This window comes from Lichenostomus cassidix, chromosome 4 (genome assembly GCF_008360975.1).
Source record: "Lichenostomus cassidix isolate B80296 chromosome 4, HeHo_3.0, whole genome shotgun sequence".
Lineage (NCBI taxonomy): Eukaryota > Metazoa > Chordata > Aves > Passeriformes > Meliphagidae > Lichenostomus > Lichenostomus cassidix.
This window is the reverse complement of record NC_139484.1, coordinates 43,586,285-43,612,019: the sequence shown is the minus strand read 5'-3', so window position 1 is coordinate 43,612,019 and position 25,735 is coordinate 43,586,285. Positions and strand designations below refer to the sequence as shown.

Here is a 25,735-nt window from a genome sequence, read left to right as displayed (position 1 = left end):
ATAATATTTCTTTATTTTACTTCCAACCTGGAATCACGAGAGAAGTTTAAAAAAAATATAACCTTTGTACTCACCCCAGCCTTTGGTTTAGCTCCAGAGCTGGCCACTGAAGAGGGAGATGCTAGGTCAGGAGCATGGATATTAGAAGACAAGTTTGTTTGTGAGGGATTTACTGGAGTAACATCCACTCCACTTTCAGAACCAGATTCAACATCCTGTAGAAAAATATTGCAAGTCTCTTCAGTAAATGTGAAATAAAAATATAGCTTTGCTAAATAATGGAAATATTTAGGCAAGCTCATTTAAATACATATGCTTGCTGTCCTTCTCAATGTGGTGATTTGTATTAGCTGCTCTTCTGAAATTATAAATCACTATTAACATCAAATGGTAGAATGCAAGGTAAGAAAAAACAGTTTGGGGCTGCAGAAGTTTGACATTTTTCTCTGATATTCAGTATTTCCTGTGTGCTCCCACCTTCTGTCTCTGCAGCACTGCAAGCTAGTGAACATCTGTAAACCATTACACAGATGAAATGACATCACCATCCAGCAGTTTATACAATTCGGAGGTAGAGCTCCTTAGTTTTTTTGAATCAGCAGACACTTACCAGCCAAACACTATTTCTGGTTAAAATGCCCTTACTTTTAATGACACTGATCACATTTCTCTCTCTGAGAATAAAAAGAAGACATATAGTATGTTTTATTGTTGAGGAAGTAAAAATTGAACGCATGCTTGATTTACTGCATAGAACGAGGACAGGGGATTATATTGTTCACAGATAAATTGTGACACACGTCTGGCAAAGACCTGCCTATGTGTAGAACCAGCCATATACTGTCACAATTATTAGCTGAGGTGCAGCCTGCATGAATACAGCTACGCAGTATGAAAAAGAACCCCTGAACTATTAATCTCAGAAAACTCTGTGCAGGCAAAGCCTCAGTTTCCTAATGCCAGGTTCCTAGAATAGGGGAAATATGGGGCAGAGGCATCTCAGGGGTTCTGTTCCTGAGCTGAAAAGATACCGTTCATTAATTCCAGTTAAGTCTCTGCTCTGCCAAGCCAAAGCTGCCATTTAGACAGGTGCCTGTACACCGTGTGCTTGTGTGGTGTTCTGAAAAGGGTTAGAAATCAGGGACAAAGCTGCAAAGTACATGGTCTAGGCAGGACCATGTACTTGAGTCAGATATTTCCTGCCAGTGAGTCCTCTGCAATGTTCCCAGTCCAATGCACTGGGAAATGCAGCAGAGCCATGGAGCAGCCTCTGTGGCAGTCAGTTTGGCTATAGCTGCTCTCAGAAGTTTCTGGTTAGCAGAGCTATGCTGCCACAGTGCAGCGCCATGCTCCCTGCCTTATTAGCCAGGTTTTTAGGTTCCATTCAAATGATTTCTTGCTATAAAAGAAATACGAGCCTGAACTCAATACCTATATATCTCGAAAACCAGATTTTTTAATCTTCTGGTCCATAATAATCAAAGGTTCAAAAATTCCTAGGAAATCAGTGTTCACAGATAGCACATATACCATGTTTGATGCAAGTTGTCTTTCTGCAGGGCTGCTTTGCAGCATGGAAACAGATACCACCTCTGATTATCAAGCAGGCTTGCTTATACACATTGCCTCTTGCTGTAAGAAATTAGCTGAAACGCTGGCATGGATTGGTGAGATATAGAGAACAGATGCTAACATTGTATTTCCGGTTTCCTGTGTCATCAGTGTTAAACGAAATACTATGAGAGTATTGATATCCAGGGGGAAAATGTTTAACTATTAAAAGTGAAATTATGTGAAATGCTTTAAAAATGATTAATTATATAATTTTCAGCTGATCAAACCCCTTAAAGTTAAATACAGCTTTTCTCACCTATAGACCATTCATTTAGCAATAATGAAGTCTGGCTTTTAAAGGAAAGCTCCTCATTATTTAGAAGGAAATATTATTGACAAAAACAAATGACTCAAATGTTAGTCTAGAGATCTTGGGGCAGTACTTTTCAGGTTTCTTGAATTGAAAAGCAGCTGCAGCACATGTGGATGAAATTAACAGGAAGCCTGCACAGGAATACCTTGGATCAGCCATTTCACTTCTTCAAAGTTACATGTGTAAATACTTTACAGACAAAAAGGAATGCATCAGTCATGTTTGTGAGCTGTCCCATCTCCTTTTGGGTTACTCTCAGCAAGCAGTGATCAATTTAGGTAAATTAAAAAAATCCCCTAAATTAAATAATTCAAGTTCTACCCAGAATTTTATGTTGAATTACATAGGATTTCGTGTCTCCCACTGGCAGAAAAAAAAAATACTTACTTTCAGTTCTATGTAATGTCAAATGACACATACTCATGTTCTGAGACTGGTGTGATCCTGAGTCTGTGCTGACTCTGCATTTGCAGTAAGTGATAATTAAAGTGCCAGATATTTTCTGAATCTTGTTATGTCCCTTTGTTTCATCTGGGAGTTCTGAAGCTCCCATTTATGAAATTATGCCAAGAGGAAATAACAGATGCCAATATTTTTGCCTTCAAAACATGTGCATATACAAACAAAAATACAAGTAAAATTCTTCACAAAAAGTGTTTTACTTCTAAACAAAGGAACTGAAAAATGAGAGGACTGAAAGAAAAAAGTGAAACAAAGAACCGATTCTACTTATAATAAGAAGAAAAATTGAGCAAACTGGCTTACAGGTATATGCCTCCGTTTGTATGTCGGGGTGCTGGATGGGGAAGAGCCTGCACTGAGAGCATTTTCAATATCCTGGTCAAGCTGGTCCAGTTTCATAATTAACAGCACCATTGAATCCAGTCGCGAACGGTCCCGATCTTCTGTTATTTCCTATGGAACAGAAAATACAACTGATAAATCTGAAATTGTATTAGTTAGAAAAAATTTTATTATGAAATCCTTGTTACTAAATTTGCCATGAAAGCATACAGAATAATCAGCAGATTTTTTTTTTTAATACTGCTTTGTGTAACCAGTTTACTGAGTATTGATTTACTCTGGGAAAATATTTTATACTAATATGTAATTTACATCCATTATAGCAATTAAATTTTTTTAAAAGAACAACTCTTCGGAACAAATGCATCATTGCTTTGAAATACATACTTTTAAAACAGCTACTGATTCTAAACATTTCTCAAAATATTCACCGAAGTTCATTAATTTGATTGTAGAAATACAAACTAGGAAGGTAAATCTGTGATGGAAATGGGAGAGAAATTCAAAGGGGTCATTTTCCAGCTGAGGATATCCACAACTACTTTTCTTCATGAAACTCATTAGTGTAACTATGTTTTGTCAATTTGTAGCAGAGATTTCTGTCTTGGTTGGAAATTCTTGATACACATGAGGCACATCAGGGTAATAGTGAACACAACATCATAGCTCCTCTGATTGGAAAGAGAAGGATGAGGGTTATTCATACCACAGCCTCAAACACTGAGTTTATGCAGTTAATTTCCCTATACTTTGTAGAAAACGGAGACAGAGCAGGTGCTGAAAAGTTCAACTCAAAGCAAGATCTTCAGTTAGATGGACTAAATAATGCTCTCAAGGAGTTCCTCCCTTTCCCTTTTATATAGAGACTTAAAACAAAAGTTATCTATCTAGCCTGCCTTGAAGTTCAGGAACATGAAAACTCCTACTGGCTCCTATATGTATTTTCACAATAGGAAGTTAGAAAATAGGAAGCTCCATTAACTGTATTGAACCAATATTTTCACAAATCCTTCTCAAGAAATGGATGCAAAGATGTTACAATCACATCATTGTGCCCAAGAAGTAGGCAATATAAGTGTCCAAATTAGCCTTTTACTTTATAGTCACTAAACTGTTTTTCAGGCTATACAGAGACTTCTCTTGTTAGGGTTCCATTAGCAGGAGTTTCATGGATTGCTTCAAAGATATTGCAAAAGTGAATTAAATGATTCCTGCTAGAATTAAAGGAAATGTATAGATGAAATAGTCATACAGACCACAGTCTACATGATTTTTAGGTGAAGACAGAGGTGAAGGTTACTTAACTAAATCCTGGAAAAGCACAAATACAAATCTGTCAGTCCACAGCAGAGTTATGAACAGTGTAAAATGCAAAGGTAATACCCAGGGTAACTGTGTATTTCATTTTGTGTTACAACTTGATATTTTGCCTTGGGTTGCTGAAACCTGATGAATTTTCAGGATCCCCTGATGAATCTGAACTGAGTTTAGAGTGATTATGAGAGAATATCACCTCAAAATACTTTAGAAATCAATGAAATTATTAAGTTTCCCTTTCTTTCAAATGAAAACACAATGTCCCAAAAGATTCATCGCCACTCCGTGGATCTTCATTTTAACTGATTTTAAATTTATAACTGAGAATTACAAATGTCAGAACAGTTATTTAATCTAATCTGCATGGGTACAGAAAGCCCAGTGGAGCAGCTGAGTGTCTGCTACCAGAGTAGACATGACCTCCTTTGTGGCAGGGGTCATGTTCACCATGGTGAGGATGATTTTTGCCACTTTACACATCCAGAGGTTGCCAGTGCTGTTACCAAACCAGCTTCCCACATAGTACCCCAGCTGTGCTTTTATTTCGGTATGTTTTTCTTGGAAACACACCACTGTAAAGGTTAATCAACCTAAAATTTACACTTGACTTAAAAATCAAAAATTCATTGCTGCACCACAGCAACAGAAGTTGTGGTGGCTGGGTGGGGTGCTTTAGTTACCTTGTTTTGCGATTTTTTGTTGGGGTTTTTTGTGTTTGTTTTTTTTGTGGGGTTTTTTCCCCTTTTTTCTTTTTCTCACACACTAAAAAGATATCAGGCATTTTACTCAAAGGAAAAAAAATCTGAAATTTTCCCCAAGCAAATTGTTTGATTCATCCTGCCAAAACAGTAAAAACTTGCTTTGCATGTAGCAGATTGAGAATGTTGGAGAAGAACCTGCTGAAATGAAGAGGTGGCAAAATATTGCTCAAAGTGATACTTAGGTTTGGCAAAATGTGCTGGGTTTGCAGGGAAACACTGCTTTCAGAAAACAATATTATCATTATGGAATTTAGCTATTCTGTTTAGAAGTTCTGACTTTGTGGTTTTGGATGCAGTTCACATAAATATGAGAAATTTAACATTTTAGCAATAATTTCTGTTTTTACAACTTACTAAACACCTGTTTTGTCAGGGCACTACCAATTTGTATACACGAAAGTCTAAGCATTATACAAAAAAATTAATACATGCAAATTAAAAAAGTCTAATATTGAGTTGGAGGTTCATCACAACATGCAGAACTAATATTATTATAAGATTATCTTTGGACAGTTTTAGCCTTCATATTCTCCAATGAATTTCCAAGAGCTTTATAACCTTGATATCTTTTTAATCTCTTCCTTTTGGGTATATTCTGGGATTTTATTACTGAAGTGTGATACCATCTATAGCCAGCAAGGTATTAGCTGTTTTCTTTTGAAAAAACAGTGTTTCCTTTGCTTCCTTTCTTTCATGTTATTTCCTACTGATAGCTACTTACCTTCCAAATTAGAACCCCAAAATACCAATCACATTCATAGAATTACACAGAAACCCTACCTTTACCATTAAGAAGTCAAAACTTGGGCATTAGGTGGTGTGTGGTCAACGAAAACTCTTACAACCCTTATTTCTGCCTTAAGACATTTACATAGGGCAATTCAGGCATGCATCACAAACATAAACAGTAGGTCAAACTTGAGATGTTATTTGTCTGGAAATTTTATTTTTAACGCCTCCACACAAGGAGGAAATAGTTTAGGTCATGAACTGGAAAAAAAATATTTCTTTTAATTTTTATCCTCACTGGTGTGATAAAGAAGCTAGTTAAATCTGAATATATCCATATGTTTAGAACAGAAAACATTGTAACTGTTCCTAGAATGAAGGATGCTTGAATTAACTCCTAAATTATTAAAACTCCAAATGTTTTTACAAGGAAAACAGTCTACAAGTCCTGTTGCTATCATCAGCAAACAATGCTAATAGAATGAAATTTGAGAACATGCCTGCAAATGAGATTTAACTACTTTTTTGAGTCACTTTTGTAATTTTGGAGCTTATATCACTATTGACAAGAATAACAGTACATTTTCCGCCTATGTACTCCCATGTCTTCTAGTGCTAGTGTGTCTTTTTACTGCCAAGTTGCAGAATTTTTTTTTTGCAACATTTGTGAGAACACCTGGCAATTTCTGAATATAATGTTCTCTGCACACAATGTTATAATTTTACTTTGAACAGTTGATGGATAAAAACCCTGTATGAAAGCAGCATTAATCAGAGTATTTCTAGGAAGTACTTACTCCCTCCTTTTTATTTAAGGTTTTGAGTTTTATACCCATATTATCAATACATTACAGTTACTTTAACCAACTCAAAAAAAATAAACCAATTAAAGAGTCTGACACTAAGTTTGGATTTAATGCATCCATTCTGTCTTATCCAGGCATGGCAAAATGGAAGTGGATGGGTTTCACTTCCTTGCCCTTTTAAACCCTGTATTTCTCCAAGTGTGTTTTCACCTTTCACCTGTAGCCACTGTTTTTACATCACACACAGAGTCCCTACTGCAGTCCCTTTTCCCACATACATCTTTTGGCTGAGTAGAGCTGAAGCAAAGGGAACCTTTTGAAAAGGGTGTAGATGGTTAAGCATAAAACCTATATTAATTTTCACAGCGAAGATTTTGTACAGAAGCAGATAGTACTCAAAACTAACTTTGTGCTCTCTCTTAATGCCCTCAGGGGGATGGAGTCACTCCCCCTTCCCTGTATGTGTTCCTTTTGAAAGCATCTGCTGATTTCCAGAACGAGCAGTTCCCCATCAGTGCCATTTCGGTCTCCTGTGGCTAAGGAGGGGACAGAATATCCCACTCCAAACATCCTCCTGCTGGGGCCATGAGGGCACAACCTCCTTCCTGCCACTCTTGTGCCAAGATGCTCATAATCTCTTTGAGAGGGAAAACTTGGATTTTAGAGGCAAGACTTTCACACAATTGACAAGACAAGCTGGCATACCCACAAAAGAAAGGGATCAATTATAGAAAGACATGGCTGAGTTTTGCCTGGTACTCTTGATCTGCAGCCAGCTGGACTGAGTTAAAATCTTATATTAATGCTATACACTTCAGATAGCATTACATTACTCATTCTTGTCTTTCCTTGCTAAAAAGTACCCTTTTTGAAAAAAGAAAAAGTTATTATATACCACTGATTTAATACTATAGAGGTTTCCACTTGAAGAAACAAATGAAGAATGCAAAAGATGCAGTCTTGAAATTAGTCAGATGATTTTTTACTATAAGATATGCAAATAAGTTAAAATTTCCATCCTCCTACACAGCACTGTGGAGTTCACAAACTTTGAAAAATACCTGAGAATTTTATCTCTCTCCAAATTTTACACCGTACTGTACCATATACCTGCCCATCACAGGGGTTTTGGAACTAGAGGATGTCTAAGGTCCTTTCCAACTCAAAACCCTTCTATGGTTCTATGATTAGAGTCTTATTCATTATTTAGAGGGATTGCAGGCAGAGAACACTAAAACAAAATTACTAAGTAAAGCACTCCATTCCATTTTGACATAAGACACAAGGCCTGGACACCAGAAAAATCACAGTAAAATTACTATTATAAACAATACTTGATCTAATATGTAGAATGGACTGAAAATAGAATGAATAACATAAGCCTACACTGGTGTACAAATCACAGGTGAGGAGACACACTCATATATTCTTGCAGCTATTCACTCAACACATTCACACATGCTGTTGGGAGAATAGCTTTTCTTCTCATTTTCCTTACAAGAGCTTTAGATGACTAACTCAGTTTTTCCAAATATAGAGTATTCAGTAACACTAGTTTACACATCCTTTTTAACTCCTGTTAAACACAGAAATAAGTTATGTTTGTAAAAGTGAAGTCTTCAGAGGCCCTTGATTTCTATATTATATTGTAATTGTGATTTTCAATACTGTATCCTCAGAGAAATGTAAAAAATACAACTAGATTAGAAAACCAATCTCTGAATAACTTATGGTCTTAACAAAAACAATGCTTTTACACTTCCAGGCAAAAAATATGTCTCCTTCCGTAGAGCAGAGTGCTTTCAGGGATAGTGCTGCATTCTGGGGAAAATAATGAAATGTGCTTAAAAATGACAGAGAACATAAAATCCAAGTATATCCAACTGAAAGTTAAGGAACAAGAGGATTTCAGCACTAGAAATGAGGTGCAGCTTCTCAATTTGCCTGACTTTTCCCCAGATCTTTCAAACTCTTGTGGTGTTCACAGATATGGTCTCCTGAACTGAACTCGATTTCCATTGCAAAAATTTGACATCTTTCACGTTCAAAGCTAATTTAATCCAAACAAAAGCATTCCTTTGTAGTAATTTCCTTTCTACAGCTGTTTTTTCGCCTAAACACATACTCAACCCATAGACTATTTAGTATTTTTAGGGGTTTTTTTAGCATTCTAGTTTTGCATGTTTCATGTCAGCTGAGTAAACTGTCTAGCAGAGATGTTGTTTTACTAATGGAATTTAGCAATTCACTTTTGATGAAATGGAAAATCACTGAAAAACCTTGGTGCAAAACAATCTGAGAAATTATTGTTGCACAGCTATGTTAACTATTAATGGAAAACACAGACTTCTCAGACTGCTATTACTACATTATAATTATACCAATTTTCCTTCAATATTAATGCAAATAAGTGGTGGCACTAATTCCAGTAACTAAGACAAGCAAAATCAAATGTACAGTTAACCAACTTGAAATGGTACATTTTATCCACTGTAGAAGATAATAATCTTAAATTTCTCTACAATTTCATAAAGTATAGATAATGTATGAAATCCAGATCTCTGTCTTTGGAGTTACACTTGATTGCAGTAGCCAGTCTAATGACACCAAACTCCCAGCAGGCATTCCCGACTTAGCATCATATCAGGATTATGACTACAAAAATTTGCCAAAATCAAATTCCACAGAGACACAGAGCACAATATGAATGTAATCTCTGTTCACTGGGTGGAAAAAGGTATAGTTAAACGTAACATAATTCATCATGCTCTTTCCAGCATAAATAGTATTCTGTTACTTTACAGCTTTGTTCTTCATATTTTGTAAATTAGCATTGTAATTACTCTAAAATCACCTTTTATGACTACACTTTAATGATTATGTCTTACAAAGTAAGAAAAAAGCATATTTTTACCTTTATTGTACCTCATTTCTCTTTGCTGTGAGTGAAAAGACTTCTGCCTTGTGGAGAACATTATGACAGTAATCTGAATACTAATTATCCAACCGGAAAAATACTGTAATTAAATAGAACTGTGATGTGAATGTGAGTGATAGACAGTTGATGTTACATTTTTACATTATTAAAAGACTACCTCAGATCTAGCAATTTTGTGCAAAATCAATAATAAAATACTTCAGTGATCTTGTTGCTTTTCTATTATACTATAAATCAAAGACTGCAACAAGGAAAAATAGAGACCGTTTTATTAATCAGAAAATAAATCACCATCACTGACATGAAATTTAGCTTTGAAATGTGTTTGTTGGAGTGTTTTACAAATACACCAATAAGTGAATGTCTTTGTGTATTTACAGTTTATATGTCTACATCATTTAATGCATTTAAAACCTGGAAGCAAGGAATTGTTTACAAATGGAAAGCAAACCAAATATTTTCTGTTCTACACTGCACTGAAGACAGTGCAAAGGGAATGCTGGAAGAAGAATGAGTATAAAGGCTACTTTGTCCTCTAGTTTACCAGTGAAAACATAGAATCTAGGTAATTCCTAGTACCTATGAAAAGTCCATTACTGACACTCTACCCTGGAATACCTGATGATAGAGGAATAATACTACAGAGTAGCCTCCTGAAATTAGTGCAACTCTTCCCACAATTGCCATGGATTTGAATCAGGCCTAAGACAGACATGAGAATTGAAACCCACAAACTACTGCACACTCTAAATTCTCGGTGAGAAGTAGGAGTTCTTGTCATAAATAGTTTTCATGCTACCCTAGTAAATGAAGGGCTTTGAGAATACAGGTTGCAATGTCAGCTCAGTTTTTTAGGTAAGATATATGTTCAGTCGTATGATTGTGACGTCAATAAATGGAAAAAACAGCCTATTAAAAATAAACAACACAATGCCCTTACTAATCATACCTTAACCAATTTGCATATTATTCAAGTGTGGGAGTGTGTGGGGGTGAGGTCGTAGTCAAGATTCATCACTGAGTAAACACACTTTACAGAAAATTTCTTGTATTCACTTTTCTTTGTTCTACAAAAATCATTAAAAAATCTACATACAAGAGGAATGGGTTTAGGTGGTTGCTTCACCTTGTAACTCTTCCGTGGGACTTTCCATGAGACTTAACAACTTGAAGACTTCCAAGTTATCATTCATCTGCAGGTATTTTTGATTTTTTTTTTTTTTTGTTAAAAATAAATGTTTAACTGCTTCTGCCTTTTCCTTTAGTTTTAGATTACTCTTTTGAGTTCTGTGGGGTTATTTATATATTTATGTATTTACAAGCAACATAAGCAGACACAGTTGATGACACATGCATGAACTCTGATTTGTACTGTGAAGAGACTTTGTACATTGGTTTAAATTTGGCATTTTCTGAATGCACAAGCATTACAAGTTTATCTGGAGAGACTAATTAATTAAAAAAAAAATAGAGATTGGTTGGCTCATTATCAAGAGTTGCATGAGTGCCACATCTACACTTCCTTTGAATATGTCCAGGGGTGGTGACTGAAACACATACCTGAGTAAGCATACAGCATATTGAGTGGAAAGACAAGAATCTGACAAAAATACATCCCTTCTCCATAATATAAATGTGTCACTAGAACTAATATGGATGAGAAAACAAAAAGGAAAATAAACCCCAAACATATAGAAGTAAGTGAGGTATCTTGAATCCCACAGCTACTTCAGACTGTTCAGCTGATTCTCTGAAATGCCAAATATTAGGCAAAGAAAATATTTAGGTAAGCAAGATGTTATTCTGCATTCTTATCAGAATATTCAGAGTTTCCTAGTCTTAGGTTATAAGCATCCTGGGTATATGAGATTACAGAGCTATAAATTATTACTAAGAAGGCACTGAAAATCCACTCTCTTGTTGTCAGAAAAACTTTAATGGATGTTCGCTGCTGATCTACTATAAAACCTTACAGTAGACAATGACTAAAAATATACTTTCACCTCACATTATATTAATAACAGTTTAATATTTCAAGAATCAATGGTGATCAGAAAACAATTGTTTAGTAACTTTATACATTGTTCTGTTTATAGCTGTACTCCAAACTTAGTTTTAAAAAATAGACATCTAAATCATTATCTGATACAGGTCATAATTCCATGGTTACTTTAACATTTCCCAAATTCCTGGTTCTAACAAGTTCCTGTTCTCTCATCTGCTTGCTCAGGCCACCCCTCAGCTCTCCTTATACCAGCACTGGTTTCCAGTAAGTTCCAGAAAGCCATTGGGGTCCAGCTGAACACAGTCCTGGGAAAGGTGTAGTGCTTATTAGGGTCTTATGTGCAACCCTACAAATGTCAGTGTTGGCCAGGTAAGATGAAAAAAGGGAGGACAAATAGTGCACTGATTTTTATTTTTTCTTGCAAAGGCTTGCATTTTTGTTGCAAAGTGCAAAGTGACAACTTAACTGTAACCTTGTTTTTTACAGGTGTGCTTAAGCTGATTTTACAGACATTGTAGGGTACTGAGAGCTTCTCAAATGTATTTCTTCAGGACACCATTACAAAGAACTTAGGGGGTGTGTACATTTGTAATTTGCTTAGGGTCTCAAAGAGAGGTGTCTTGTCAAAAAGGAGCAGTAAACTGATGTCCTCTGTCTCTTAATTCACCAAAGCTTCTTTAGCTTTGCCAATCTATGCAGCTGAAGAAATGCCAGAAATACTTTTTAATGTCAGAAGTTTGTAAGAGAACATGATAGCATGAGAAAACCCCTTGCTAACCTTTTATATTCAGAGAAAGAAGTTTAAGTGCTTTGTTTTCTTGGGAAAGAGCTCACTCTTTCCCATGTGAAAATTGGATTGTCCCAATGACAATTACCTTCCTATTAAATTACTTCTGCATGGTGAGATTTAAACTAAGGTTACTTTTCTATCACAATTCACAGCACACTGATATTTATGAGAACTGTTATTGGTGACTGAGGAAGTGGCAGTAAAACTCTTGATCTTGAATGGAGATAAAATTTTTGTTTGTGAATAAAACCAATGTAAAAGCTCAGGTTTGGGTTAATGACCAATATGAATTTTCAGAACTTGCCTCAAGAAAACAGTTTCAACAAAAGGGTTACAAAATTAGGTGTTCGTATCAGACTTCTTAGTTAAACCACATGGAAGCTGAGTCAAGCAAAACAAGCCCTCCAAGCTGGAATTGAGACCAAACATATTGGGAGTGGAAATGTTGATCAAGGAAACTCTTATTCCTTTTCAGCCGCATTTAGAAACATTCTTGATAGCACAAAAAAAAAAAAATCTTCAAAATGCACATTTTCCTTTTCCCTTTGAATTTTTAGCAAATAGTAATGAAAGACAATTAGAGGTTTTGAGAGAATACAGAATCAAAGGAAGCTGGATCACCCTTTATATGTCACACACCATATTTTTCAGCTAAGATATTTCCTGAAATAAATAACAAAGATGCTGCAGTCACGCAAGCTTCTCTAAAACTCTGCAACAATTACTGCACCATCTCTGCAGAGATGACTTCTGAAAAGCTGATAATACCCCAAATTTGGTAAAAAAATATCAACTCTCCCTTGTTTACCTCAGACACCCCATAATAGCATCTGTCTTCTGCATATTGTTGTCTGAAATGCATCAAAGCTAAGTGCCTGACCATGTGGTAAGTGGTTGACTGGAATTTTGGAGAAGTCTGTGGTTCAGACAAGGAATTCCACTTTTCTTTATAATATATTCAGCTATTTCATGTATGCCTTTGAAATATGTTTATGCACACTGGAATTATTTTAGCTATTAAATGTTACTTAAGGGGACAGATCTGTGCACAGTGCCCAGCATTGAGGGCTTGCTCAGACACACTCTGGCCTGTAGATGAGCCTTTAGGGTTCACTCTCCATTCACATCAAAGGACAGAACCCATGTCACATAGAACCAAGAGACAAAGTTAGTCTGAAAGCCTCATTCTTCTGCAACTACCCTTTTGAATCCTTGAATTCGTTCTCCCCTAAAAGTGCTCTGCTTATATGTTTCTGTCATTTATTTTAATACTCATATTCTTTTTGCATTTCTATCTTAAATCCTTAGGAGGCCCAAAGTTGCACCACATAATTACTATTTAAGCAGTTTTTTCATAGACATTTAAATAAATAAATTTTGTATAATCGTTTTTAACATTCGCTGGTTTTTCAGCCGTAAGTTCAGCTTCTCAAGTCTAGTGACTATTTTAATCTGAAACCATCAACAACAACTGCTTGAAATCTGACACAGTATTAAATATTACACATTTATATTCATTAATGTGAGCTAATTGAAAGTCATAGAATGATAAAAAATACAACTGGAAGTGATCTTGAAATGTCATGTAATCTGTCTCTCAATGACAAGACTGTCGTACTTGATGTATAGTTCTCCAGCTCCTCTTACAAACCACCAAAACTGCCCCAAGCTAAAAGAGTCTTATTCCAGTGTTACCTTCCTTAGTACTAAAAATGTAATACTGACACAGAATCACAATTTTTCTCTAGGTTGAACTCATTAATTCTTATTTTTACCAATTTTTGTTCTGCATGGCAGACTTTTCTGCTCTTTGGAAATGATGTTGTATTCCCTCCATCCCCATATTCATATTTGTTCCTTCCTCTCCACAATGCAATGGCAGGGATGGGTTTCTTCCATCTCTGGCCATTCTCACATCAATTCTTTAGTTTCTCTTGTACTCTCCCCTTGAAGAGCCACTTTCAAAACCCTCTGCCTTAATTGCAGGTGGAGCTGATGGAAAAAGTACATCTCTAGGAATGGAAAAGCATTGTATTCTCAGGGCGTTTTTCTGTTGTGACAGCAAACAAATGACAGCTGAAGCCATTTCACCTCCCAGCATTTGTGAGGTCAAAACCACTGGCAACTGACTGAGACATGCAGGTAGTAAGTAGTCAGTCAGCAAGGTAGCAACAAGCAGGTGAGATGAATGATTTATTGCCAGGAACAGTTCAGGTACAGCCAAACCTTTCTTGCAGAGAAGTTCTACAGGCTCCATCCTTGGAGACCTTCAAGACCCAACTGGATAAAGTTCTGAGAAACCTGCTCAGATCTCAGATCTGGCCCTGCTTCAGTAGAGTCCTCCTGAGGTGCTTTCCAACCAATTACTATGGTTGTCCTTAATTTTTCCATTGCTGGATGGAAACTAATTATTAGCTACAAATTTACTGGTAAAGTCAGATTGGGTAGAAAGTCTTGTTACTGTTACTGAGCACAGCTAAGCATTCTGCTCAACGATTTACCTCTTCACTGTATTCCACTTAGAGTTTGTACTGCTGTGGGAAAGGCATTGCTGCTTTTGCATATAGCCTTCACACACAGGGTATACTTGCCTGTCACACCCTGGAGCCTTGCTAACCAGCAAATGAATTATACTACATTGTATGATAAATGATCTTCTTTGGAAGGTAAGAAAAATACCTTCAAAACCGAACAGTATGGCATATTCTTTTTAAAAGCACCCATAATTTATTGCAACTAAAGTGAAAATTCAACACCCATAACATTCCATGGAGTTATCACCTTATTATTTTCTTTCACATCATAGCTCAGACATGATAAGTATTGTGTGACCTCTACAAGGACTATTTGAGGATTTTCACTTTCTCTATCAGCAATAACCAAAATATATTACTCTAAATTGTATGCATCAGTATTAGAAGGAAATTTCAGATTTTCTTACTATAAAATCTGAAACTATCTCTCCTCGATATATTGATGTGAGGAAAAATTATTAAGAGAAACAAAACATATAAAAGTAATATTGATGCGACAGATTATTGTATACCGCACCCAAGTTCTTAACCTTTATCTAAAAACACAGGCTGTGTTTACACTGTCAATCAAGAGAGAAATAAGGAGTAACTAAGCAGTAAATGACAGCCTGAGCTGAAACCTGAGCTGCTATCCCCAGGGGCTAGGATAACTAACTATCGATGCCCTAACTGGACTTGAGTCCAGCTGAGACTTGTCTGTGGCCACAGCATTTTCCTTTTTCTTCTTGTCTCTGAAAGTTTCATTGCTGCAGCAGGTAATGGCATTAATGCTCAGCTCTGACAGCCTGGATCAGGAGGAAGGAAAAGTATGCCCTGCGCTGGTCCCAGCTGGGAGGTGAGTTCCTGCCTCCCAGCTCAGCCCACAGCACCTCTACGTGCCTGCACATCTCTCTTCTGTTTTGGGGAGCTGATGACTGACAGCTTCCTTTCACAGCTGCTGTCTCCCAGGAATAGAGCAGCAGCAGTGCCTGCAGCTCAGGAAGGACATGCTGCTCAAATTGGGTTCAGTCGGTCAGTCTGTGTCAGTGTGTCTGTCCACAAAGGACCCAGTAGACTATGATTAGGAGCTGATCAGTTTGAATGGGAGGTGAGGTTGGTTACAAGTTCTAGTTTTGACTAACACCCAACATATTTACATTGTAAATATGCCCACAGTGCTGCAGGAGATACACACACACACACGCACACACAAAAAAACATTTCTTATATAGGTATATAAAAGATGGGAAAATAGATTCAGAAGTCAATGTTATTTCCAAGTGTGGCTTTACCAAATCAAATAGGAGGTTTGAGTTCAAGAGTTATCACAAAGAGGTGATAGAATAAAAAAGACAAACATATCTGAGCCAGGATTAAATCACATATTTTAACTATTGTTCAACAAATTTGGATGCCATTCCAAATTCTTCTCCAAAACGGGTATTGGGATAAACACAATTTTATAAGGCCTAATAGGAAAAAGCATTTAAGAAAGGAAGATAAAAAAGAATATGAAATTAATAATTTTGGGATTTCTGTTATTCTTCATAAATTGCCTGAATTTTCCTGTGATCAAAGAAGTGTTAAAATGTTCAGCTATGAACAGCAAATACTGAGGGATCTTTTAAAAATAGGGAACAATACCATTTTGAGTAGTTATCCAGTAAGACTGTTAGCTTGGATATGCTGCAGGGAAAATTCATTCATCTGGATTTAATTGCTTCTGTTTGGGAAACTCAGCATGGTGCGATTGCCTTTTCTTAATGTCATGAAAGCCATATCAACAGTTCAGCTCAAGAGAAGTAAATAAATAAAAGTACATATTTTTCCAAGGATTTTCAGAAATGCTAGCTGGCCCATTGTGCAAGTCATCCATGCTTCAGGACAGTGGAAAAAAGCTTAACCACCCCCTAATGAAATGAGCCCACCTGACTAAACAAATCCTTAATGATCCACATGGTCTGGCTGAAGGGCCAATTGGGCTAGGAGTAAAAGATTTCAGAAGCTCTAAGGCTAACTGACAATGATAAAAAATCGTGGCTTCCTAATTCATCCAACCTTTCTACCCTCAATTGAACTCCACAACAATGTTCTTGCTCTTAGGAATTGATCCCAAATGTAAGGAGAATAGCACAATGAATTTCCTTTCAGTTGTTCAGTTTGAAATACAAAAGTGAGTTTGTGTAAAATAAATGTTTCTCCTGAAGCATATTACTCTCTCTCAAAAGTTTGAGAGCATGGTTTTTCAAGAATGATGAAGGAAAATCTCATTTCTATTTTGAATTTGCCTCCTTGACTCTCTGAGTTATGTGCTATTGTAACAGTCTGTATTGTGTCATTGAGTATGACTGATATTTGTGGTTTATTAATGATTTCATGATTCATGATTTAATGGCAGAAAGATTCAAGCAGAAAAATTGAGGTGTTCTGAGAAGAGCAGCCAGTTTGCAAAGGCAACCACAGGGTGAGTCAGCTTCACTGGGTATAAACATGAGCACTGTGGGCACATGAGGAAAACTCTTGCCTGGTCCAATGGGCAAGATGGACCTACTGAGTGAGTTGTATCTCTTGTGTTCTGAAGTTAGTGTCTGATTTAAACCTCAACTGATTAAAAACAGTGGAAAATCAGTGAGTAAAGCAGTAGTAAGGCATATGATCAGTTAGGTCAGTGACCAGGATATTTTGTGAGAAACTTAGGCCACTGAAGTATTACTTAAGTTTCAGACAAGATGCAAAGGTTACTGTAATCTGTAACTACAAAAGGATGGGACAGATTACAGATGATGTTAGAACTGATAGATGGTAAAGGACGTAAAAATATTTTCTCTACCATTAATGAGCATCATGGGAGGACCCTACCATCTCTTTGAAATCCAAATATATAGGTTCCAAGAATTCATAATGTTGTAGTTTTGGATAATTAGTGGGCCTACATGGTGCTACCATTAAATAAAAACGACGGTGCCATGGAAATTCAATGCATTTAGAGACTGGTGTTAAGTAAAAGTGGTGAAACTATTGTAGTTCTGGGCTTACCAATAACATTAAGGATTATGCCTCTTGGCTCTTGATTATTCAAGTCATGAGTATGATACCCTAATTGATCTTATAAGATTAAAGTGTAAGAAACTGCAGAAGATAAGAATGATCAAACTTTTTGCTGTAACTATGAAATGAGATTTAAAAGCCCTGATCTGATTTTCACAAATCTTCAGCTTTTGTTTGATTTGCATTTTCAGTAGTTCAACCCTACAAGTTAACAGAATAAAATAATTTGCGTGCCATTTCTACCCAATTAGTACTACTGAAATCAGTGAGACTAGTCTCTGAATATGATCTAGTGAACTAAATTCAGGTTGGTGGAATCTAGGTATTGACAATGGAGATACTATCATGATCAGATGCATACAACAGCTATTTGTAGAACTGATTCAAAGTGCTGGTAAACTGAATTACCAAAGAATAATGAAGAATTACCATAGGGTAGGAATCAGCCTGGAGACCTTAGAGTTTCAAGTCTGCGTATCTGAATATTCCAGATTGCAGTAAAAACCACTTTAAATATTAAATATTTTAAGCAACGTTTTGTACTCATATATCCATAAATGTCAAATCCTGGATCGTATTTTGCATTTATAATTATATTTGTATGGAAATATCTGATCATTCTGCGTTTTTCAGTATCTTAACATGCACAAGCACATGCCATTACAATTATTAAGCTCTTTTTAATAGCAAAGCAAAAGTGAAGTTTGCACACTTCTTTTTCAGCTGGATTTTTCCAGGTGACTCTTTCCCTTTTGCAGCTATTTAATAGGCAGCCTAGAATATATCACTGTCTGCTTCCATATACAGAAAAGAAGCCATGATGCAGTAACAACAGCATGTCCTCAACAAAAGTTATAAAGCCACCATAGAATGAAGTATACATGCTTGTTTAAAGTCTGCCCTAAATGGAAGTAGTTACAATTTTTTTTAACCTTATTTTCCTTTATCAAAAAACAGTGTTTCGTTGATAACGAGCTGAAATGCCATTCTTAATCTTACACTTAATACCTTGCTTTTCTGGATTAAAATCTGACTGAGTTTACTATTATTTAAATTTCAGAAACATGAATATTAGAAGACTCCCAGTGTGACACAGTGCCTTTTGGTAATGGGATATTTCTTGAACAGATGTTTTTATATTTTTTAAACATATATGTACATATATCTCCTACTCTGTACTTAAAAGTGCAAAGGTAGCACTGTACATTTTTGTGAAAAGAATAATTATTGGTTGGATCTTTGAAAATTGGATAAGTCAGCAGAACAATACTGTTTCTATACCTATTATTTCTAGGTGTATCTATAAGGTAAACAATAGTCATCATCTCCAGTAAACCTGGTGAGGAATTAAAGAAGTGGAAACATTCTTCATTGAAAATTTACTAAATTCTTTTAAAATAATACTAATTTTCTGTGTGATGAAACACCAACACTACTGTCTTAATACTTCCCTTATATTCCCCTATATACAATAACCATAGAGCTGTATGGTTATTTACCCTTCATAAAGATAAAACAACTAGACATTTTCTACTCTTTTAAAAAACATTTTTAGATGTGAGGTTTCCTAATATTAAAAGGAATAAGCACTGTCACCATATTTTGTGGCAAAAACATAAAACATCTTTAAAGGTCAGCATAGCTTTTGCATGAAATATGTCTGTAGAGAAAAAAAATATTGCTTGAGAAGGGAGAATGAGACTTTCAGAATAGTTAACTACAGAACAGCTGGCACAGATTAGCCTATGTCCTCATACAATCAAAATGTTTCTATTAGAGAACTTGAGATAACCAGCTTGAGAGTGTTTAAGTATACTCCAGTATTTTTTTTCTGAATTTAATCAAGCATTATCTCATGAGGTATGACTGCATTATCCCAGTAGAATTGAAGAATTACCAACCCTACACTGTTTTATATAAATATATATATATATATATATATATATATATATGTATTTAATATCAGGTTATTTGGCTTGATACTTATCTGTGGTGTATGCTAACTTTTACTGACTTAACACAAGACACACCATGACAAAATCAGCTCAGGGGAAGAAGGAAACATTGCATGAAAACTCTGGCTACTGATTCACTAGGGAGGCCAAGAGAGTTAAAATACAGTCTCAGAAACACATAGCAGAAATATGTGTGGAGAAATGACCTGACTCAGGCCACAGCCAGGGCTGAGAATTTCTAGATCCCCCCAGCTTGCCTCGCCAAGGAAGAAAAGCACTAAGAACACTGCAGACTTCAAGTGTGTTCAAAGCATCTTATGGTGAGTGGTGCTGGACTGGTGATTGCTCAATTTGAAGAATAGGACATTTTTAATCTAAAAGTATTTCTTCCTGTACAGAAATTTAATGTTGAAATGAGTGTTAGTATTATCAAACACGTCCTTCTGCATAGGGGAGAAGGAAAAAAGCATGATGCATTAGAATTTCCAACAAAATATAAACTTCCGTCATTACTTGAGTTAAACGCTGCTTCCTCTGACTCATAGCAATGTGAGACAGAATGGCATTTTTCACTAAGTCAGTGAGTTTATTAACATGAGCAAAATATCATTTGGCTCTTCTTTGTTTAAAAAAATGAGATAATAGATTTTATTATCAGGCTTAGGCAACTTGATGACTTTAGGTAAAGTCTGAAGTCCTATGAAATAACCCAGGGTTTGCTAGCAAAAAAATTAGGATTTCACCAATCTGATTTGCATCTTTCTGCTATATGTGTCATCCAGGGCAAACAGGAGAAGCCTTTTCATTCTGAGAGGTCATTTTTCTCATGTCCAGGACACAGTTGCTCAGCAGACTTTTATGCTTAAGATAAATATCTCTAAATATGCAAATAAGTTGAATCGTCATATTGATACACCCTCAAATGAGGCTGAGTATTTATATTATTCCTGAAAAGAAGAGAGACAAACACAGAGCTGAAAGGAACAGCTGCTTACAGAGAAGAATGACAGAAAATGGCATTGGGAAATGCAGTTTCCTCAAGCTACCGTATGAAGACCTCAGAGAGACAGAAAGCACAACCAAATGAGTAAGGGCACATCTATAAGATATTTTACATGGAACTGCTTAAGTTCACTTAAATCTGATTTTAAAGCACAGGTAGTGTAAAAACAGGAGATGTGGGAATAAGCCATGAGGTTTAATACAGAATAGAAGGAATTGTAACAAGCAGGAGCAATATTGCATCCCTAAAATATTTTAAGGCTTGTGGGGAAATTCCACTTATGTATCTCAGGTAATTGAAATTTTTTATCACAACATTTCAGTGCATCTTTAATAAAAGAGCTAAATTCACACATGACAAGGGAAAATATTAACTCCATTTTAAAGATGTGAAAATGACAGGCAAGATAAGTATTTTCCTAAGACTAAAGCAGAACCTGACCTAAGCAACAGTGCTGAGTAACCCCTCTGTTTTGAACCCTGCATCTCTGATCCACTCCTGGAGTGGTAACATTTGAAAGTGCATTTAATGCTCTGATTAGTGGGGTAATGATTATGTTTGCTATGATTTTGTCTGATGGGGATGTTTCATTACTGGTTTTCGTGTTTCAGGCTCAGTTCTGACCGTGTAATCAAATTGGAAAAAATGTAAATGAGAAGGGTTTTTTAATGTATTTATTGAATGCATGTATTGTCTTGCTACATTTAACAAGAGAAGTTTTTTTAAAAAATGTTTTCCCCTGCTCCCTTTATCTCTAGAGATTTCCAAAGCGGCTCTGTGTAGCTTTATGTTTATCAGATTTTTTTTCTCCTTTTCCTCTCTGAGACAGGAAGCTGAGGGTTTTGACCTCATCTGGATCCTTCCCAGTGTCAGGAGGTGGTCTGTTCAAAAAGATTCCATGACACTGATCTCTTTCTGATTTATCAGATAGCTAGGTCAATAAATAGGTCTCTACTGTTTTTTCCACAGCTGTAAAATAACCAGTGGAGTCCTCTGAGAGCTAATTATCAAATCTTTTGAGTTTTTCTTTCAAGGAACAAGCATTATCTTTCCGGTTAGTAAATTCCACTGCGGTGTACTTCAGCAAAGACTGCCTAATTGTAGGAGCTCTGGCTCACATGAGGCAGTTCATTTAAACAAAATGTTAAGATTAATTCTTAATAAATTTTTGGTGTCCTTTTATCAATATATATTGTCATAGACATGAAACTGTTTTGCTTGCAAACACAGAGACCTGCTCCTTCTTAATAAATTTTCTGTCATTCTATCAGTACATGTTGTCATAGTCATGAAACGCTTTTACTGTTTATAAAAGGATTGTACAGCAATTGTCATACCCAATGAATCCATGCAGTTACAAAGAGTAGGATTCTTCTTGTGACTAAAGTGAATGGTCAGGGTACGGTAGTACAAACAAATGGGCACCATTCCGGATTTGGAATTTTTCTGTCTGTATCCTTCTTGCCAAAACACCCAGTTTTTGTGCTGTTGCTATGTATAGCCATATCCTGTCTCAGGTGAGGTAGTTCATTTGATATTAGATACAACCTATCTGAAATATCTCCATCACTACTTAGAAAGCATATTTTCTGACTCTCTGAGAAAGAAAGGAAATGTGGAAGGCTCCAGCAATTGCCAGGACCACTCTTTAAATATCTGGCAAAAGTGAAAGTAATCAGAGCCCTCCTAAAAGATCATATCATAGAATAATAGAATGCTTTGGGTTGGAAGAGACCTTAAGGATCATCTAGTTCCAACTCCCTTGCCATGGGCAGGGACAGCTTCCACTAGACCAGGCTGCTCAAAGCCCCATCCAGCCTGACCGTGACCACCTCCAGGGACAGGTAGTTCACAGCCTCTGTGGGCAACTATTCCGGTATCTCATCACCCTTATATTAAAGAATTTCTTCCTAATATCCAATCTAAACCTACCTCTTTCAATTTAAATCGGATTCCCTTGTGCTATCACTATGTGTTCTTGTGCAATGTCCCTCTCCATCTTCCCTGTATGTCCATTTCAAGTACTGGAAGTGTGCTACAAGGTCTTCATGGAGCTTTCTCTTCTTCAGGCTGAAAAACCACAGCTCTCTTGGCCTGTCCTCAGAGGTGTTTCAGCCTAATGAGAATTTTCCTGGCTTTCTCTGGAGATGCTCTAGTGGGTCCATGTCTTTCTTAGGTAGGGGAGTAACATCGCGACAAGAGGGAACTCACGGCAGTCTCAATATGAGATATAGAGTAAGCTCCATTTTATTTCACCAAACGAGAAACTTATATACTGTTACAGAAGTTACTATTCATAGCTACACACACACCTGCAGTCTGTTCTCACACATTCAGGGATCCTCCTGTTAACTCCCTTATTCTTTTCTCATAACACTTCTGACTCCCTAATCTTTCTCATGACATTCTTCCCACAGCTCAGAAACACAGCTGTGGTTCCCAGGTATCAGCTTCTCACAACAGCTTGTCAGGATTTTCACTGAGGCCTGGCTATGCTGAAGCTTTGTTCAGGCCTGTTTAGTTAGCATAAGTTTTGCTGGAAAACTGCGTTTTCCAACAGGGGAGTACAGGAAGTATTTATGTTGCATTCAGAGCTGGATGCAGTACTCCAGGTAGACATCTCATGGGCGTGGAGCGGAGTAGAGGGGGAGAATCTCCTCCCTTGGCCTGCTGGTCACACTTCTTCTGATGCATCCCAGGACACAGCTGGCTTTCTGGACTGCAAGCTGCTGGCTCATGTGGAGCTTCTTATCCACCAAGACCCTCAAGTTCATCTCCTCAGGGCTGCTTTTGATCCATTCTCTGTCCAGCTTGTATTTGTGCTTGTAATTGTCCTGACCCAGGTTCAGGACCCAAGTTTCTGGCTACAAAAGGCCAATCAACAGGCTTGAGGTCACAAAAAAATCTCCAGAACACATCCAAACTATTCTTCTGCTGTCCTTTTGTTAGTTTCTGTACATTGTATTATTTTCAACTGAGATATTCCTTTTATGAGTTACGAATTTAATATTATTCTACTGACTATTGAACATATGCATAATAAAAAAATAATAATTTTGCCTAAATGCTACGTTCTCAAGGTTTATTGGATATTGGAATTCGAGAAGCTGCCAAGTCCTAACACCAGCTCTGCCTTTGACTGAGAATATGTAATTTATCTGTTTTTATTTATTCATGCTTGCACTGATATTGTTATGAGGAACTCCTCCCAGACTGCTAAATTTTGGTTATATTCCCTAAACAACAACTAAAAAATTCAGGGTGTTTACTGGAACTTAGGTGTTAATATTATATACTGTTTTTAACAAAAAGCTTCTACAAAGATTATTTCTTCCAATTCTTATGCTGCCTTTTAAAACACAAGCAATACACAGATGGAGATCATTTATACAGGACTGAATGAACTAGAACAAATGAGCACTTCTCTTATTTCCCTACAGATCATGTGAAGTCATATAACCACAAAACAACGGTCCCACATACTGCCAGAAATGATCAAAAAATCACTGCCACATAATACATGTGCATACAACATGGGGACTCACAGAGCAAGGTAAAATTTTATGCTTTGGTCATGGTAGAAAAGAAAAATCTTAGTATTTGTCATGGAGTAATGGGAACCCCTCAAGCAGACAATGAACAAAAATGTTATCAAGAAGATGCCATAAATTCCTCTTGACACAGAGCCTCCTCACACATTACTGGGTTAAGTCACAGTCCACATTTTCTCTGCCAGTTGAAACTGTGACCTGGGTGTAAATCTCAGTTGATACTAAATAAGAGAGAGCAATACAAATTAGACAAATGGCCCAAATCCAAAATACCCACTATAAACTCCACTATACTATTACAGAGTCCTATGCAGAGCAGCTTTTCCTTGTCTGTACAGAATTAAATTTCAAATTGAATCCAAGCGCTGTATACCAATGAATGAGATGTTAGGCTTCACAATAAACACAGATTCCTAATATACATTGTAAACAAACATTTCCTTTGCATTTTTGATTAACACAGCCCCACACAACCCACCCCCACCTGCCTTGGGATGACCAGAGATTACAATGATTTCTAGCTGCTAAATTTCTCTTTTGTCTGGAGGAACCAGGGACAGCATAAGGGACAAAAACATCCCTATTTTCAGCTCTCTTAACACTTGGTCTTTAATAATCCCACAAGGCATTTTTGGTGAAGAACATATTCCAAGAGGGAACAAATCAGCTCTTTCTGTTTTAGTCTGATTGTACACTTTCTACTCTGCCTGTACAGACAAACTTTACCTTTGAGGCTCACAACTCTGTCCTTACCAAAGACTGAAGTCAATATCAAAGACAAAGGAGGGGGATATTTGCTTTACTATTGGGCGCTACTACCAAGGCCCTAGAGAAGAGGACCAAAGAGTTGCCTTGTACTACAGGCAGTAAGATCAAAATAAAGCCAAATTTGTCAGCGAAAAAAAACCAACCCAAACACCAAAAGTAAACCAGCCAACCAAACAAAAAAACCAAGGAAAAACAAACAACCCAAAACTATAGTACAAAAGACAGTCTTCTCTCTACTTCTATTTCAAACACATTAAAAGCATTTTAGTGCTTATATTGTGTAATATCTATTTCTTCACTCCTCACTGAGTTTGATTATGTTTACATTAGATTTCCTGTCTAGATCCCCAGTGGTACATAGTTTTGCTTTCAAAAAAAGTTTTATATTGAAGTGGAAAAGGACACTGACATGTAAAATGCTGGGAAATGCACACCAGGAGGATGCATTCATGGAGAGCTGAACAGCTGGCCAACAGAATGAACACATTACCACAAGACTACTGGGAATTAGGGAGAGAACTAGAAAGCACAAGAACAGGGAGAAAATATTCTTTACTAGTTTTACATTGGATCTGATATATTTCAGACAGAAGAAGCAAAATCTATAAAAATCTCAAGAGGCTGCCTAGTTTGTATAGGGAGTAAATCTATATTCTATAAATAGAAATCTATATTCTTCTAGCAGGGAATATTTATCAAATTCACCTAAAAGGAAACTGTGATGTACTAATCTATTTTAAAAATCAGAAGTCTTCAGAAGATTTTTTTTGCAGTCATTGTTCTTGAAGTTATAACAACTATATATCTTGCAGCCAGTTCG

General features: G+C 36.5%; 1 protein-coding gene and 1 long non-coding RNA gene across 2 annotated transcripts in view; one reads left to right on the top strand and one right to left on the bottom strand.

Moving 5' to 3' along the window:
* The window catches only part of DLC1 (DLC1 Rho GTPase activating protein), a 214,190-nt gene that overhangs the window by 158,825 nt on the left and 29,630 nt on the right, over positions 1 to 25,735 (bottom strand). Inside the window, exons 3-4 of the mRNA XM_085058882.1 lie at positions 2,693 to 2,842; positions 75 to 215 (exon numbers count right to left, since the gene is read on the bottom strand). Of these exons, the coding sequence (XP_084915008.1) occupies positions 75 to 215; positions 2,693 to 2,842 (291 nt within the window). The remainder of the gene's footprint in view (positions 1 to 74; positions 216 to 2,692; positions 2,843 to 25,735) is intronic.
* LOC146438345 (uncharacterized) lies at positions 15,362 to 19,952 on the top strand. The gene is made up of 4 exons (XR_014852066.1): positions 15,362 to 15,446; positions 16,989 to 17,054; positions 18,699 to 18,743; positions 19,735 to 19,952. It is a non-coding gene; the product is annotated as an uncharacterized LOC146438345 (long non-coding RNA).